General features: G+C 44.4%; 1 protein-coding gene and 1 long non-coding RNA gene across 4 annotated transcripts in view; one reads left to right on the top strand and one right to left on the bottom strand.

Moving 5' to 3' along the window:
• Positions 1,743 to 16,245, bottom strand: LOC110399687. Of its 2 annotated transcripts, XR_002439333.1 has the most exons (4): positions 16,084 to 16,245; positions 9,205 to 9,329; positions 8,479 to 8,589; positions 1,743 to 2,026 (listed from the first exon to the last, which is right to left on the bottom strand). It is a non-coding gene; the product is annotated as an uncharacterized LOC110399687 (long non-coding RNA). The 2 variants fall into 2 exon arrangements; XR_002439332.1 differs by lacking the exon at positions 1,743 to 2,026 and having other exon boundaries at positions 7,678 to 8,589; positions 16,084 to 16,234.
• Positions 8,631 to 19,025, top strand: part of IQCA1 (IQ motif containing with AAA domain 1) — a 95,075-nt gene continuing 84,680 nt past the window's right edge. The window contains exons 1-2 of one of the 2 annotated variants that reach the window (XM_021398795.1): positions 8,631 to 8,996; positions 17,860 to 18,184. In XM_021398795.1, coding sequence (XP_021254470.1) covers positions 8,800 to 8,996; positions 17,860 to 18,184 — 522 coding nt within the window. In that variant the 5' untranslated portion in view covers positions 8,631 to 8,799. The remainder of the gene's footprint in view (positions 8,997 to 17,859; positions 18,185 to 19,025) is intronic. The other variant, XM_021398794.1, reaches the window with a different exon arrangement.

Here is a 19,025-nt window from a genome sequence, read left to right as displayed (position 1 = left end):
GATCATCTGGTCCAACCTCCTGCTCATAGCAATAGTAAATAAGTAGCAGCGTGCCTCCCCTGCTTGTGAGGCCAGAGGCATGGGTGGACAGTGCACAAGGAGCAAAGGAGCATGCAAGTGACCTCAACATAAGGAGGATCTCTTCTGCCCTGAAAATCATTGCAGAAAATGGTCTCCTATTTGAGAAGATGCTGCTGAACCACTCACTTGTCCTAATTGAACATCTCAAATCCTCAGTGTCTTGCTCCAAAGCCTGGGAGAGTCTTCTCTCCCCATAGTACATGGCACAATGCAAAAAACAATACCTCACTAGTCAAGGTGAATAAAGGGCATGCACTAATGGAAGATGCTCAAAATGAATCTTGTGCTTGGGCCCATGAATTCCAATACTGAAAGTGTCCAGTCCCACTCAGCAGCTAGCACTGCTGTAGGAAGCAACTTGGCACTCCTGCTCATCACAACCCTGCCACAGGAGCTGCCAGGTCAAGGCCTAGTGACATTTTGAGTTATATCCGTGTAACACTATAATGCAATGGAAAGCACAGCAATAATAGCAGGGTAGCAAAGTCCTAGGCTACAGCAAGTGAGGATAAGCCTGAATGCTGCAGCCATAGACACAAAGGAAAAAAGCTGCTTACCTTTGGAAGATCTCAGATAGGCAAGGATCTCCACCAAGATACCCTTGCCTCCACTACCAACCCTTAAATGAGGCTTGAGTCCTACCCAGAGAAACATTCCGGTGCATAAACATAAGGTACATAAACTCTCTCCTCCTCCACACAGTTGTCTGTCAAAAGGAGAGTGTATACGGTACCCGAAGTCTAACATTCACCCCTCCCTTACAAGGACTGTTAGCATTGGAATCTATGCCGTGCACCATGTAAAGCAGCCCCAGCAAGGGTTGTGGTTTAACAGAAGGATTCAGTAGGAATCAAATCTGCAAATCTGACTTCATTCAGCCCATTGGACCAGCCTGAGAAGAGCTGGATGGTGGCAGCAGCAGACAGAAATCTGAGGTGTTGCATCTCTTTGCACTAGTCTCAGACAAAGAAAATACTGCAAAGATTTGATTTAACTGAGCAAATTCACCTCTTTTGCACTCTGAACTTGATGCAAGCAGCAGAAAGAAACTGTGCTACCCCTTTCCAATTCAAGTAAACAATCTTGCCCTGTGCTTTCCCCTGACTGTGATAGTTAGGAGATGTGTTCTCTCTGGCTTTTTTATTTCATCTCATCATACCAAGAGCAGAGACAGGCCTGGAAATAAAATCACAGCCACCAGTTTCATTCATAAATCTGGCTCCCTCCCTTGCACTGCAAAGAGAACTATTGTGGTTATTTCTCACAATTTACCACCTTATAGCCAGAAAGCATTGTTTTTTATTGCTATTGTGGGAACAAGAGCAGGGAAAAAATAATCTTGAGCTTCCCTTCCCCTCCTCACTCCAAATCAAATATAATGGGGGAAAAAAAATCGGGCGGATGTCAGATTCTCAAAGGTTTTTTTGAGCTATCTACCGGAGCTCGGTCTGGAGCTGCAGGTTTCTGAGTTTGAATTTTATCAATGGGCTGTGTTGGGTGCATTTTAGAGGACAGCAGGTGTTAGAACAATGAACCCAGGCTGCCTTTACATCTGGGCTACAAAAGCCATCCCAGTGTTTACAAGAAACAGGATAATCAAGAAAACATCCTGTCAAGGCACCTAAAAACTACAGATGCTTGTTATTCATTTTTCTCTCACACTGTACAGCTTTATTAATAGCACAAGGGAAAAAAAGTTTCACACTCATTTCCATGCAGAAGTGACGCACGTGCAGTGCAAAAGGGACTGGCTGCCATGCACTCAGCTTGCATTGTTCCTTCATCCTAGGTAGGATATTAACCCTTGAGCTCTTGCCGTGACTGATGAATTAGCTGGGTATAAGTTGTTTTTGCTTCATTCATACAGCCTATCAAGTTGAAGCTCTTTTGCTCTCTGGGATACTCCAGCTGGAAAGTCAGCCAACACGTCCTGACTATAATGTCCCTAGAGTTAAACACAAAGAGATGGGCAATTATGGGGGAGAGATCATGGAAACTGCTCATCCATCTTAGCCATCAGCACTTGTGTTTGGATCCTTATGGCCGGCAGAGTGAAAGAGGCTCTTCCTCTGCTTAGAGGGGGCACAGAGTGAGCCTCCTGGAGGAACCTCCTTCCCTCCATAGGTGGCACTGACTGTCCAGCCTTTGGCATCGGACATGGGAATGCACAAGGCATTGTCGAGGATGGGGAGCAATGACTTTGGAAGCTCCAAGGCATTCTCCCTTTCCAGACTAATGTTTCATGGCACAGGTAACGCTTTCATCTGACAAAATTAGAAAGTATTCCATCCCTTTATAGCCTCCTTTCTCCTTATACCCTCCCTGCTTCAACAGGGTCTCACTTCTGGAAGTCTTCAAACCATGCTAGCCAGAGCTCCCCACAGAAACCCAAAATTGATGAGAACTGGGCTGCCCGGCCTCCCACGGAGTCTGACTTCCTACTTTTGAGATGAATCAAAGAGGATTAACTCAACAGGTGCTTTACTGGAGAGTGGGATGGAAAACAAAACAAAACACAAAAACAACAGCCTACATGCACAAATTACAGATGAACTCCTCTTCTGGGTGAGGAACTGCTAAAGCAGATGGCTAATAGCCCCTTCTCCTTTAGACTCACCTCACTTTCAGTTGCTGGCTTTAAAGACGTCAAGTCCCAGAGCCCAAACACTTCCCTTCAATCTGATGGCATGTCTGGAAGAGGTTGAGATGCCTTCTCTGCCCCTTTATCGCAGTCTTTTCCACCCTGGTCATCCCATGAAACACCAGCTCAACTGCAAAGCTACATTAGTCATATACACAATGTCTTGCCCTATGTGAGACCCCATAACTGCTGCCACCAGAAAATACCAACTTTCTGCTGCTTTCTCTGTGTGAGCCTTTTGACCAAGGATGGGATGAGGCTGCTGGAATCCAGTATCACTGGAACAGCCTCTGAAACTGCCAAAACATCCTAGCCACAAGGTCTCTAAAGAGCTCATGGTATTTTCCCTGAAAACCACCCACATTTGGGCTTTCAGCTGCAAAAAAGTCACTGAGACAGATGCTAAAAATTACACCTATGTAATTCACAGGGACCAAGAGACATGTACAAACTGTCATTACCTCCCAAATCCCATTTCAGCTCTTCTGAAGCCCTCTATGAGAAGCAAAGCTTTCCTTCCTGTAGCAGCAGACAGACCTACCACCATTTTGCCTCATAAATTTTGATCAGAGGCCACCCCAAGAAACAAGTCATGGATATTCACCATGATTATTTCTGAAATCCAAGAACAACAAGCAAAATTAAGAGAGGGTGATGCACAGGGTCAACATCCAACAGATACTTTGGCTCATAATAAAATAAACATTATATACTAAATAAAAACTCTAAAAATAATCAAGCATGTAAGATATTCTGAGCTCTCTGAACAAAGGTTCTGAAGAATTTCCATCCGACGGAAAAACATAGTAAGTGTTTGGGATAGAGTGGGCAAAGCTAGGCTGACAGCTATATCAGAAAGCATTGTCCAAAGGCAAGTTCAGCCCCATTTACCACCCCTCATTTTGAGAAGGGTGACCAACAAAATGAGAGTGGTAGGTATGAAGTTTGTAGGTTCTTATTTAACTTTTCCATCACAGAGATATGCACATAATATTTAAAACTGCTGTCTGGAGAGTCTCTAAATTGAGTAAAATGGTGAGAGGAACTGTGTATCTTAAAAGAACCAAAATGGGTCTGTCCAGAAGTGCCATTTCACATTTGATACTGAATACATCTTCACATTACACAACCAAAAGAAATTCTACTTATTTCCAATATTTGTTTTCCAGAAAAGAAGTGACCTTTACCCTCCTAAATGATTAAAGCTTGACAAAGTTTGCATTAATTTATTAAAAATTTGCTAGCTGAAGCCAAACGTTAAAGCCAACTAGTTTCCTAAAACCTCTGCTAACAAATTACTTGGATAATCACCAGAAGCCCGAGCCCAATCCCTTTTTCTATTTCTTTCTCACCAAATAACATCTGGTGGATGTTAGTTGTTGGTCTGTACTGACTGCAAGATTCATTCTAGTAGACAACTTTAAGAACAACATCATAGATAATTAAAAGGCTGAATGCCGATGAACAGTTGTCAATACAGAATAAAATCAGTACACTACCAGATGTTTCCTAATGAGAGAGAGCTGACACTATTTGAACTGGCTCTTTTGAAAGCTTTGATTTTATTGAACAACATCATTTCACAAGAGATGATTTGGGATTTTACTTTTTAACAAAGAGAGAAGTGGAGTGTGGCATGGCATTTAATATCTGGCTGAGATTTAAAACGCACACTCCTTATGAAGTATGACATTTTATACCTGAAACCACAGGAATATTTCCCACATTTAAGCGGTAGAGGAAAAGTCTTCAAATTAGAATTGAACTTTATACCTTCTAATTCTGCTCCAGTCCTCCTCCTCCATGCACTGTGCTCAGGCCTGATGAACATGCTGGTGCTATATCAAAGTCTAATAGACTTGACTACCGACAAAACCTCTTCACTTAGCCTTGAAGTAAGCAGCAAACCTCCTATAGATGGTGGTTAACGCTAACTGGCAAACAGCTCAGAGGTTCGTCGCACAACTAAATGAACTGGCCAGCACAGCCCTACTGGCAGTGGCATTTCTCCTACATATCGGAGCGTACATTGATGCGAGCTAGAAGTCAGTCCTGAAGCTGTAATGCAGGTGTAGCCTCCATGCTGCAGCTGAATGCTGTCCAGAGCTCCTTTACACACAAAATCTGAGACAAAAGAGAAGCCAAACCTCTATCGGCAAGGAAACTGAGACCAACGGCTCCCCAGGCTTGACTGTAAGAGAATTTACTTCCCATTTTGCAGACTCACAACTACACCATGCAGCTGAATTACAGCCAGGTACTCATTTGAGGACAATCCCTACCAGACACACAGCCCCACTGCATGTGTAGTCACAGCCACCACCTCTCGCAAGAGGGGTCCCCTACTGAGCTCTCTGGGATTGGGAAGTCATCAGTGCTTAGGGCAGGACTCCAGGGGAAGGTGGCTGAGGCATTCAGCAAAATGCATCCACCTGGCACTTTTTCAAAGCCCCAGCCTCACCCAGACCCCTTCCATCTCCCTTCACATTGTCCAGAAATGCCTTTTTGACCATATCCCACCATGCTGCACGCTCCCTGGGGCAACAACACACACAAAAAACCTCCTCCCTTGGCACTGCCCCCCGAGGCACAATCCAGAGCTCTGGAAGTGCTTTGAAATAGGAGTTGCAAAGGCATAACATTTTTTCTATTATGTTCCTCGCTTCACGTTAAGCCCCTACTCAATAAGAGACAGGTGTACTAAGCTCCTTGCCAGGGACCTGAATTTAGAGGAACAAGGCCCTCCACTTTTTAAGTTACCCTCCCGTAAGCTCACTAGTCGCCTATTAAGCTTGCAATAAAAGGCTTTTTTGAAAAATGATGGCACCTAGTTTCCAAGGCAGCAGAATTTTTAAGCTTGTATTTGCAAGAGCCTAAGGAATTACTGATGCCAAAAGGAATGCACTGTAGAAAAACCATCACCTATTCCTGCTGGGTAGATTAAATAACACAGCTTTATTTTTTAATGCAGCGTGATCAGGACAAGCAAGTTGCTATCGATGCTGTATGAAAACACACAGTGCGCGGAATAACAACTACAAATCCCTTTAATCTCTGGTAGTTACCAGAGGTATCAGCCAGCTGCCTGGAGGAATTGTTGGAGATGCATGATCCCAAACTGGAAAGACTGAGACACTTCACAGCATCAACTGATTGTCAACGGTCGGCTGGACTTCAATGGCAACTCGGTATGTGCTTAGATCTTTCCTGCAGAAGTGGATCAGAGAGGAGGACCTGCCCTGCCCCAGAAGGCTCCCAGCTCACATGACATGAAGGAAGCTCAGAAAGAGGCACAGAACATGAAAGCAGGCTGCAGCAGCTCCAGGGGAAGAGACAAGATGGGAGATGAAGGAAGGAAAAGGAGAAGAAGGCTGGAGAAGGGGATGGGGAGCAGCTGAGACAGCCCTGGGTGGAGATGCAGCCACAGCAGAAGATGCACCTCGAGGCAATCACTTGAGGAAAGCATGGTCAGAACAGCCCAGGCAAACCTGTGCCATTTCACTTCAAATCCTCACATGAAAGCTCAAGGATTCAACAGGAAATCTACAGTGTATCTCACACTCCTCAGTCCCTCTCACCATAGATGTGTATTTTCTTACCCTAAATCAATTATTTATTCTCAGCTGAATGCTACTCCCATTTCAGCTACCAAGCAGGTTCCCTTCCCTTGAAAAAAAAAAAAAACAAACATCAACTCTGCTTACTTCAGAACTGATTTGATCATATGACTGTTCTCGGTAAAGTGATTCGTTTTGTTCAAGTTCCCTACCAGCTGATGAACTTCTGCACAGAGTCCCTGCATGCTTCTCAAGCACATCACTTTTTGAGCTCAACATCCCATTCTTAAGAAGGAAGACATTTGGTTTCCTCCATCTTTTTTTTCTTGGGGGTGAGTGAAAAAGGGAAGGCCAAAATGAGTAATATGCATTATTTCATCTTTCATACAACTTTTTGCAGAATAAAGAGCATCCTCTCACTGTGGCACTGAGGTACTAGCAGAGGGCAGTGAATTCACATTAACATAGTATTCATACCAGAGTGGCTGCCATTAATATTAGAGAAACATGTGATCAACACAGCAGGAACAAGAAGGAAAGGGGCTTTTTCTGCATCATGAACTATATGTAGGCCTCCTCACCTCTTTGCTACCCACACCATTACAAGCAGTCTTGCTTCTTTGTTTCAATTGATTCTGAAAGCTTCATACCTTTTAGCCTCATGCACATGCGATGGTTTGCATAGCTATTAATTTAAGATATTTTTGAGCAACACATTGTAGAGTACAAGAACTAAAGCAATTTCCTATTAGGTCTCCGGTTCTTCAATTTATTTATTGAATCATGAGTGCTTTTCACTTTCTCTTGGAGACCTGGGAACCAAGCAAAAGACTGGAAGGTATTTTGAGGCCAATGGGAATAGGTATATTGCTTAGGAGTTATGGCCAAATCACTCCTTAAAACCACATGCACTTACAGAGACAGTACTGCAGGGACTCTGGGGGTAAAACCCTTGGCTGAAAAAAAATAGTTCAGCAAAAAAGGTGCTGTCTAAATGCCCACATTAATGGAAATGAAAACATAAGGTTCCCATCCAGACTGTGGAGTTACTTTGATTGAGGCGTTCAATGAGAGCAAAGCGCAAATAAGTTATTGCTGTGGAGAATTCCCAGCATACAAGTGGGTGAGAATCAAAGACAGTGAGAGGAACCAGACAAATTTCTGATGGAAATCACGCCAGTGTGAAGAATTGCTTTCAAATGAACACTGCTAATTACAAACTGATTTTACACAATCCCTTGGCAAAAAAAATAAAAAATAAAAAGAAGAAAGAAACAGGTACCAAACCACCAGAACACCAAAACCATGAGACTGGCATAGCCATCACAGTCTGAAAAACAATACATTCTAGAGGCTTTTTATTATGATCTCTGTTCTTTGATGTTTACATTTTCAATCTTTTCTCCGAAACCATAAGGGCTAGGAACTTTATTTCAAAAAACCCTATAGCCAAGATTGTCACCTAATTATACAAGCAAGGGCTTTAAGAAAAAAAGAAAAAATGAAAAAAAGAAGTAAAGGAACACAGACATGCAGAGATTTATGGCAAAAAATGCGCTCGCAGACAACTGCTCATTGTCCCAAGACTCTTTCTTTTGTCACTCCCCACCCGCACCACAGAGGAGTGCAGTTTTCCTCAGAATGATGTGCTGTAATCCTCTCTTTCTAGCTTTTATTTTTTCCCCTTTCAAAGGAGGCAGCCTTTAATGTTCTGTAATGGATGCTCCTCATTCTATATACATGCAATAAATTAAAACAGAATTATTTTCTTTAAAGTATCCAGCTTCACCACCGCGCAAGCAGCTTGAGGCATTGTTTGCAAGGAAATGAAACAGCTGTACAGCCCTCACCACCAGCTTCTTACAACACCAGGGCTCCAAAACTGTGATTTCACAGCATTGCAATGTGCCACTGCTCCTTGTCACTGAATCGTGGAATTGCTGGAGTTGGAAGGGGCTCTTAAAGGCCATCCGGTCCAAGTCCCCTGCCATGAGCAGGGACACCCACAGCTCCATCAGGTGCTCAGAGCCCCATCCAGCCACTGAGTGAGCACCAGGAGGTGTGCGCTGGGTGACTGGGAGGGGATCCAGCCACTGAATGAGCAACAGTAGGTGTGTGCTGGATGTCTGATGGGGGATCTAGCCACCAAGCAAGCACCAGTAGGTGTATGCTGGGTGACTGGGAGGGGAGCAGACATACTGAACTTCCTCACAGCCCTCTGCCTGCAGATGTGCTCCATGAAGGCAATGCGAGTGTGAAACCGAAGGGAATAAGAACACTGGACAGGCTTCCATCTGCTGTTTTTTCCATCTGAGGGGAAAAAAAGAAAGAGGACAAAAAGCTGTTGAGTTTCTTGTTTGTTTGTTTTTAAGTAATAAGTCAACAGAAAGCCACTAGGGAAGCTTGCCTCGGGGGAAAATAGGAAAAAATGTGAATGCAACTGGAAAAAATCCTTGGGGGCAGTCTGGGGAAGAGCAAGGCATGGAAAAGAGATGGATATAAAGGGGAAAAAGAGAGAAAATGAGGAGAGAAGGAAAACAAGAGAAGGCGGAACGGGAAAAGAGAAGAAAGGAAAGGGAGGAGAGTACAACTGCCCCGTCCCCAGGGCCGCCCCACGCCTCGGCCCGGCCGCGTCCCGCCCCGTCCCTATGGCAACGGCGCGGCCGCGGTGGAGCAGCGCAGCCCCGCGCCCTAGGAGCGGCCGGCATGTCGCAGGCGTGAGTAGCGCGGGGACGCGGGGGGGGGACGCAGGGCCGGGCCCTTGCTCCCAGTTTCCCCCAGATGCGGCTTTCCTAAGCTCACATGGAGTGGAGTACGCTAGGCAGGGGAAACACAGAAAGCCTGGGGCGGGACGTGCTGCCCGCTGCTCCTCCTCTCCTGCATATTCGGGTTTACAGCAGTTTGTCAGCCACTGCATCGCCAGACCTCAATTTAAACAATGGGCTGGATAGTATTTTTCCTGTATCACTGGTCAGAGTTCTCTGGGTAGCTCATGCCTTTCATTATGCCAGCTACTGGGTTGTGGTTATCATCTCCGAATCACAGCATTCCTTTGGAAAAAAAAAAAAAGAAAAATGTGAATCAGAAACGCTCAGATAAAAAGTACAAAGTTCGTACCTGAATACACATAGCCTCAAAGATTTAATTTTATGGCTTTTAAATAGTTGAGGCTGATAGCGCTGGTACATTCAAAAGCATTAAATGTCTGCTGTTCACAGCTTAGTGCGTTCCTTCCCAGCACAAAGCTGAATAATAATCAGTGTTAAGGAGTAGGAGCATGCTTGCATATCGTCCTAGTCTATCTTATTTTGGAAGGTGCAGCTAAGTTCATTCTCAGTAGCGTACTGAGGCTGCTGGTGCTTAGTTCTGAGTATGTACTGAGGCTAACTTGGCTGTGTACCATAAGCTGCATCAAATTAAAAGCATTTTAAAAAGCATAATACAATGCCGTAAAACAGATTGCCTTACTTGAAGCAAGCGGAGCAAAGAGCTAATAACACGGGGGGTTATGGGAAAGAGCCTTGGTAGTTTGGGCAAAAATATTTCAGGGGAGATCAACCATTATTTGTTAAACAGTGGGAAGTGGGAATGGCTGCCATGTCACAGAGAAGACAGACTCCACCCAACAGAGAGGTGGGCACACCTGTAAGTCACAGCCCAGTCTGTAATACAGATATTTCAATGCTATACAGTCACATCCTGTGTCCTGTATAGAAGTGCTACACAGCACATCGCTTTTTCTTGAGTTTGAGGTAGACAGCTGCTTTCCAGACATCTGGAAAAACAGCTGCTGCAACATAGAGTGAGGAATTGCACATCTTGTGCAGCCAGTTGGACGTGCCGGATTTACTAAGTATGCAGTGCAGTTGTCCTGCATGCACTGCATCTCTAAGCGGACAGATTGGCAACACTTGCAGCACAGCATTACACTGCACACAACTTTCATGGCAAGGATTTCAGTATTTCCAGTCCCTTTATGAGAAGCATTAGCCATTCTCAAGGCCCTGTCATTTTATTTTTTTTTTAAATGGAGGTGTGGTCTGCAGCTCATGGAAGCGCACTGTTCCCCTGCATTTGTAAGCTTTATATCCAGTTATAGACAGGACACTCAAAGCACTCAGCTGCATTCTCTTAGGGCCTGTGTGCTCCATCAGCCAGCTAAAAGAAAAGTTGGTGCATGCAGACATACTTGACATTTTCTAAGTACAGTGGTAGCACTCACGAGAAAGCACACCCATTACATTTGCTGTAAGATTGATTAAGAAGCAGTGTATCCCACTTCCTAAAGTACTCAAGCCCTGGCATTCGCATACAGATGTACATTTTGTTCCAGATACTAAACAGGAGATTTGCATAGATGTTATTCCTTTTATGTTTTCCTGCTGTGTTTCCTCCTCTGTTATGAATTTGCTTACCATTTACTTGACCTGTAGGATCTTGACCTTAACTTGCCCTAACAGCCCTAGTCTAGACATGTTCAAAGCTGAGCCCTGGCACACTGCTACCGTTTGTACCAGGCTCTAATCAGCTGTAAGACATTGGCCACTGCCACTGAGGAGCTTTAGACAATCAAAAAGCTTTAAAAATTTAATCTCACATCACAAATAAAATTTACATAAAGTCAATGGTTAAATATTAATCCAAGACAAGATTTTTAGAGCCACCACTTTTGCTTCTGACAAGAGCAACCAAAGGAGAGCTACGTGTTTGATATTGCACCCCCAACGCTCGGTTAAAGAAAATTAAGGTTGCAAAACCAAGAAATGAAAAAGGTAGGAAAATGTCAGAACAACTTTTTATCCCCTTTTCCTCTCCACTTTAGGTGGTTGCACTATGATGCTGCTTCTCATTCTGTGATCACATCCTATTTTGTTCCCACTGGGCCCAAGGCCCATTCAGTGATAGGGCTGTTGTTGAACATTTCTTTTTTCCCTTCATTCACCCTTTGGCCCCCAGGCCATATTCTTCAAATTCCATTCAAACACCACAATTATTAACTTCCTCTGGGCATTCCTATCATGTTCTCTCCCAAACATTCACGGATTCATCTTCACCCCTTCTTCCACCCCTGGTGAGCATCAGTGTGTCATCCCCCTTATATTAAAGCAGGAGAAAAAGAGAGAGAATCAAAACAATCATAACTAAGACTCAAAGCTGCAACTCCTTCCCATGCTTCCCTTCATCTATAATGAGCAGGCAGGGAAAGATCTCATGCGTTACTCAGACATTTCCTCCTTTAGGAAAAAGTATTGTCAGTGGAAATATCCCAGCAGCACTTGTGCTAGAAAACAGTTGAAAGAAGAGGCCACAATTTTCAAGAAACCAAGGAGACAGCGTTAACTTTAAATGAGCATAGAGCCTAGCAGAGGTAGAGCAGCACCCAGACAGAGCATTTGTGCTTTATGCATGCAACCGCAGGCAGCTGGATGGCCCTTTCCTTTTCTAAGGAAAGAAAAGAAAGGAAAATGTAAAAGTATCATTAGTACAGAAATAAACTTCATTGCCACACCAGTATGCCATGGTATGGGCATAAGCTGCCTTGAGCTTCAGTAGGCCTGTGCTTTAGTTCCCCAAATACTTGGTTCTTGTTAAGACATCCTGGCTAGGGCAAGCAAGCTTAAGGGAAGTTGTCTAGCAGCGTTATCCTTACCACCAGCTAAGAATTTTGGCACAATTATTGGGCTGTTGTCATATTAGGAGCAAGGCCTGACCAAGTTCTATTCCGTGAGTCAGCACCGCTCCAGACCACAAGCTAAATGCTTTTAAAGCAGGAATTGATTCAAATAATGTTTAAACCTATTCCTTCATTCTTACAGGCCATGCTGAGCTCTGCTTCTGTCCTACATAATATATTGAGCCCAGCAGTCACCACGCAATGCCGGAGCAGGTTGTCATGGGGAAAGAGGCACTGCTGGAATAGACCAGCAGTCAGCTCAAGTCTGGTAGTTTTTAGATAGAGAAAAGCAAAGCAGCTGCATTTTTGCGAGCCCCTCTTCCTCTCGGGGCCTCACTTTCCCCTCCAACCTTTGTCTCCCTGTTTCTTTATTTTTAAAAACACTGCAGGGCAGGGTTTCCCTGCCTCCTGTTTGCCCAGGGCTTAGCACAATGGCTGGACTGTCAAGCCTCAAGCATCTATAGGAGACCTGAGGGCTGGCCCCTGCACACACTTCCTTGTCACTTGGCCCACATCTCAGTCACCTGCAGCCCTGCACGAACACTGTGACGCTGCATACCTAGATTCATTTGAGTTGGAAGGGACTTTTAAAGGCCATCTAGTCCAACTCCCCCACAGTGAACAAAGATACCTACAGCTCCATCAGGTGCTCAAAGCCCCATCCAGCCTGACTTGAATGTCTCCAGGGCAACCACCACCTCTCCGGGCAGCCTGTGCCAGTGCCTCACCACCCTTATTGTAAAAAACTTCATTGTATCCTCCCCTCTTTTAGTTTGAAACTATTTCCCCTTGTCCTACCACAGCAGACCCTGCTAAGGAGTCTGTCCCCTTCCTTCCTGTAGCCCTCATGTAGATACTGGAAGGCTGCTCTCATGTCTCCTCAGAGCCTTCTCTTCTGGCTGCACAGCTCCAGCTCTCTCAGCCTGACCTTGTAGGGGAGGTGTTTCAGCCCTGGGATCGTTTTTGTAGCCCTCCTCTGGACATGCTCCAACAGGTCCATGTCTCTTCTGTACCGAGGACTCCACATCTGAACTGGATACTCCAGGCAAGGTCTCACAGCACAGAGCAGAGGGGCAGATCCCCTCCCTCACCCTGCTAGACACACTTGTTTTGATGCAGCCCAGGACACGGTTGGCTTTGGGCAGCAAAGGCACACTGCTGTCTCATGTCCAGCTGCCATCCACCAGAACCCCCAAGTCCTTTTCAGCAGGGCTGTGCTCCATCCTTACATCCCCCAGCTTGCACTGGTAGCAGGAGCTGCCACAACCCAGGTGCAGGGCTTTTCATTTGGGTTTGCTGAACCTCATGAGGTTCACCTGGGCCCACTGCTCAGCCTGTCTAGGTCTCTCTGGATGGCATCCCATCCTTTGGACATGTTATGGGGGACAGTGTCAAAGGCCTTACTGAAGTCCACACAGATGACATCAGAAACTTTTCCCTTGTCCACTGATGCAGTTAAACATCTTGCTGGCTTGATCCATTCTGTGGTGAGCACATGTTGGTGCCCAGAGGAGCCCTGCTCCAGCACACAGATCCCTGTGCCATATTCACTCAGTCTCAAAAGGTCTGCTGGTGCTTCCTCTGTTCCCTTTTATACAGGGCAGTCTCACCATCAGGAGAGCTGACATTCAAGTTGTTTTCAACAACAGCATAGATGTTTCAAAAATATCTTCTAAAATGCCACAATGACACAGTATAATCAAATAAGGAAGCATCTATATTAGGTGAAGAGAGAGACACCAGTTCAGAGTCACATTTCCTTTCCATCTCTTTACATTTGGCCATCTATCAGAAAAATACAGCAGGGCTCACGCAATACTATACTGTGCATTTCCATGGTTGGAGCTAGAGCTATTTCTGCCCTCAGAGGACAGCCCAGAAAAGCCAGACATCGAGGAAGCCTGGGTGCAGCCCATACATGAATCCATAGGCTGACACAGCTTGGAGCACAAACTGTACCATGTCCTGGAGTAATGGACAGTGTTCCCTTTGGCTGCTGAATAAGAACAGGACAACTTAAGGGGGAGGCAGGGGGGAAAAACAACCTCACAAAAGCAACCCCACTGATGCCAGATTCCAGTCCTGGCTCAAGAGTGGTCTGAAGACAGTCTGCATGCTCAGCACAAATCCTTCCAGGAGGCCATACTTAAAGTCTCAAAACCAGTTTAAGGCAAGCAGACAGGCTAATCTTAACTGTACTAAGCACCAGCAGATTTTTCTTATAAATAAGAGATGGGTCAAACAAACATGTAAAGTTACAGGGCACCAGAATATTAAAATGAGGCAATGCATAATTTGGCAAGATTTTAAACGTTTCTTAACTTAAACAAAAACGTCTTATTCCTAAGCTTCAGTTGATATGCAGATCAGGCTTTATTTGGAGCAGTAGAAGTGGGATTCATGCTAGAAGTCATGCTATGGCAAAGGAGTGTTCTTATGTACATGTGTTACGCCCTACTTCTACTTTGTGAGAGCAAAGAGAAGGGACACTGGCTGGGAAGAAAGGCCTGACCTTTCCCCCATGCTGCAAGCTGCCAGAAAGTGCTCTGGGGGCTCTGGAGTTAGGACATTTAATGTGCTTTTTCCTCATCCCATTACAGCATTGCTTATTTCCCCCACAGCACTCCTATTTTGTAGTTGCTATGACAATTTACAGCATTACTTACTCTGCTACACGCAGACTATATGCAGAGATCAAGAGACAGACTTCTTTTCTGGATTTTAATAAACTTATGCCTTGAGTAGGAAAATTACATTCAGTCCTGCTGATTACCTGTACTAGTGGGCTAGTTAGATGCTCTAATCCATCTTTGATGCACATATATAGCTCACAACCTAGCAAACCTAGAAGATGAACCAGTAACAGTAAATAAAAAGCCAGTGCACTCGAGGTTGTGTTGTATTCCCCCTTCAGCATGTGGAAGCAATTTGAGGGGAGTTTACAACTTAATGCAGAAAGAGACTGAGCAAAGAGGGAAAAATTCAAATAGGAATTTCGGGATCACATGCTGTCTGATTAAGAGGCAAAAAGTCAGTCCTGTCCTTTGCTTTTAATGCATAATCTTGAGGACAAGCATGACTACTTTATGTACTCTTGAACACATTTGTCACTAAGCAAAGCGTGAGTATTCAGGGGTAGTGCACACGCACACACTCTTCAGTCCCTCTTCCTCCAAAATTAAACTGCTCCTCAAGAGCCAAGTCCTCCAAAAAAGGGCTATAAGCACCATGCACATCTGATCCTTCAAGCTAGCCCAGAAAAGCTTCCATTCAGTCACTAGTAAAACTTGAAGTAATTTTAATCCTGCTTTGGGGAGGGAAAACAAAGGGCTGTACATGTGCCCTCTCGTTTCTAACCAGGGCAATCTAAAGAGACACCCAAGCCACATTTCTGCTGGCAGCACCCGGCTATGGAGTATCTGCTGTTCCCAGTCACTTGGCTAACCACTCAGGGGCTCCAGGGCCAGACCCTCCAGGGGTGTAGGCCACCCTGACAGCAACAGGTTCACAGGAACTGTCCACTTACAGCAGTGGAAGATTAAGCAGTTCTACATCTGTCCTTCGGTGCTTCATTTTGGAGTCTGGCTCCTCTTTTGCCCACATTTTCTCAGAATATCAGCACTGATAAAAGCTACAAACATAACTTACATTGTTTTGCTATTAGGCTCATAGCAACATGCTTGCAATCATCATAATACTTAAGTGTTCAGCAAATACTTTATGGAAACAATTGCATTCTATTTGTATTGCCTTACATTAACATACTCTGAAGGGCTACAACTCTCTTTCCCTCACCTCCATCAATAAGTCATTCAAACTAAAAAAAGAAACTGGATATTAGCTGGCTCAGCAGGGGGAACTACTCAACATTCTTCACTTAGAGAAGGGAGAAGGAGAGATTATTGTAATTTGGAGTGGACAATTGCAGATTCAGTTCTTGTTTCAGGACAAACTTGTTGTCCCTATGCAATAAGCTGCATTAGAAATGCTCCAGCTTGAAGATAACCCCCATTCATAGATTATCCATATAGCTATGTAGACAGCCTACAGAGCCAATCTTCTTCAAAGATTTATAACCTTTCCACTGTCAAGTTGTTTGTGGGTAGGCCAAAGCTAAGCAAGTACAATACCTCATTGTTTCCTTCCGTGCTGATGAATCTCATCACTATACATCCTTCCATGTCCTGGCTTCAGAAAAAGTACACAAAACTCCCATTGATCAACTAGCCAAGCCATGAGGTCAAACCTAACAGTGGTCTTGCTTGTGGCCAGCTTGACCCCTCTGCTGGTTTTATTTTGATTATCTCCCACACCTGGGTTAATTGCTGCAATTGAGTGATTCACTTGCTGCTATAGGATGTAAATGAAGCAGGAAAAAAGGAAGGGCAAAGACATGGGTGGGCTGCAGAGGCAGTAGGAAAAGCAGGACCAGCTGCATCCTGCAGAAACTCAGGTCAGCTGAAAAGTATAGTATGCACTTTAACAAGTTAATGGAGCAAATTCAATAGCAGAGGTGGGATTGCTGATGTTTTTGCTGACTGCTCTGGTGAGTCCTGGCAGCCCTGTCAGCATCCTGGCCACGCAGCATGCCTGTGTTCTAGGCACGTGAGCCAGGGCACGGGCCTGTGAGCTGGAGCATTGTCCTGTCACCCCTTGGTCTCTCTTGCAGTGGAAGTGGGTCATTCTGTACTCAAAGGTCAGGAATGATAAGATCAGCTGACAGAGCTCCAACTTAGGCATTTATTATCAAGCACAAGCAAAGTGAACAGCTGCCCAGCTTTCTTGTCAGAATTAATACACAAGTGCTGCTCAGAACAGCAAGAGGCCTGCTCTGAAAGCTCATTTAATGAAGGCAGTGTCTTATTGTCTTCAGGCTTCTCTGTGAGGTTCTCGGAGGAGCAAGCAATGCCAGGTTGAGCGCATTAACAGGTCTAGATTTAACTACTGAGCTCAACAGCCTTATGTCTAGGTCTAAGAAACAAGTCAGCTTTCTCTGTTAGAAGAGAGTTTGCGAAGTGGAATAGGAGCAGCTAAAAGGATCTTTCGTTACCATGGATGTTACCACCTTCAAGTGACAAACTTGCTGTTTGGGCTTGTGTCTGAACATAAGTAATTCCTTTGGTTTGTTTCTTTATTCAGCACTGATCTGCTTTTAGTATGAAAAGCCACTGACAGTCAGCCCATCAGAGCTCAGCCTATTCCTACCAGAAGTGCAGAAGTGCTTGGGTAAATGGTCCTACCACTTCTGCAAATGAAGCTGCCATTAGGTGACATCTTCCATGTCACATCACTCCCTAGCCACCACACCAGATGTTTGGCAGTTGCTTGGAGTGCAACAATTGTTTCCATAGAAAAAAATAAAAACTTCACATCTGAAATTGCACATGCAGATATGCTCTTGCATTGGCACCAACACAGCCCTTACCCTAAAATTAGCTCAGAGCAACCATTTCAGAAAGGCAGAGAGCCTTTGGAAAGCACACTCTTCAGAACTATAAAGTAGTCCTCATCCCAAACACAGAGAGACCTAGGATGGACTTTCCCCTATCCGCAGCGCTGTGCGGGAGTACACCTTCTCTGTTAAACCATCTTCTCAATGAACACGCTTGAATGAAACTCACTGCCTTGCCAGGGCTGCAGCTTTGAGTCTATGCTAAGGATGAAGTCAAAAAAAGTTCTTAACATTTGATGTTTCATAAGTACAGTAGCATTTTAAGAGTCCTATTTGTAGAACGACCAAAAGAGAAACCTTTTCCTACTGATTTTAAAAACGAATGCAGCTAAAATCTCTTTGGAAATATAATGGTTTGCATTACCAGGCTTGAGAAACCCATGTGTGTAGAGTCCTGACATCATTGTGCGCTAGCTGTTATGTCTCATTAAGACAGTCTCCTCTTTTCTATCAGCACATACAATACGATATGGACAAAGGCCCAGAAAGACCTTGACACCCAACTCCAGACTGAGAGAGAGCAGTCCCTCCAACTGGAGAAGGACCGTGTGAAAGCATTCAGGATGCTGGCTGCTTCCTACATCAGGTACCTGCAGATCTTCCATCGCTTGGAGGATGCCCACGACCATCTCATTCATCAGCAAAAACGGGCTGCGATTCAGCAAGTTCTAGATGGCGTGATTGGCCGGGTCCTGGAGGTGAAGAAAGAGATGGTGGAGATGGAGAACTCAGAGTTTCATTTCATTGATAATATCATTGAAGATCTAAAGCTTCTCCCGGTACGTCTACCTCGGTTATAAAGTAAGGCAAAATCTTGAGGTTGTGCTTTAAAAGCAGTGTGAAAAATGAGCTGTTAACAGATAGATACCTACTTCTCTCGCAGACAGCTCCACCTATTGTCACATTTAGGTACCACTGGTAACAGCTTTCTAAAGGAGTTAAAACTTCAAGTACGGCTGCTTTCTGGATCTCAGCTATAACTTGAGATGAATTGCCTATGATATAGCATTATTCTGAGATCTGCAGCCGTATTACTTTAAATTTTAAATTGCGTGCGTATTTCATGCTGCAAATTTAGGATAGTCATAGCCAATAATGTCAACCATCCCTTCACTTTTAGTCATAGCAGAACATTATTTTAAGCTATGAGAAGACATACTGGAGAGTAAAAGCACACCTGTGGGTGAACTGATCCTTCAAGTCATATTCTGAAATCGTTAAGGATTGCTGTTTTCATGACTTACTTATCAGTAAATCCACCTGCAGGGGAAAGTTGGCAAGACTGAAAAGCAGTGTTAGACGTATAGTAAAGGACAAGCACGAATTCAAATCCCCGTGCCACACCTTCATTTTAGGGAGGCATGAAGTGCCTACCTACTACAAAAATAAAAAGAAAATAAAAAGCACTGAAGAAATGTTGTACCATATTTCCTCTTCTTTTTGCTGTATTGCCAAGGACAGGCAGGGCCAAGTTTCATTCTCTAGTTTTTGTATGGTTGCCTTCCAGCGCTCAGTGACTCCATTTACTAAGGTAATTATAAAGGTATTTGGATACACACATCCCATATGGAGCTGGGTGTTGGCTAAAAGGCTGCAAATTTGACATGAGGATAAACATCA

This window comes from Numida meleagris, chromosome 5, assembly GCF_002078875.1.
Source record: "Numida meleagris isolate 19003 breed g44 Domestic line chromosome 5, NumMel1.0, whole genome shotgun sequence".
In the NCBI taxonomy this organism is placed as follows: Eukaryota; Metazoa; Chordata; class Aves; order Galliformes; family Numididae; genus Numida; species Numida meleagris.
Note: the sequence above shows the minus strand (reverse complement) of the source record. Positions and strands in the feature narration are given on the sequence as shown.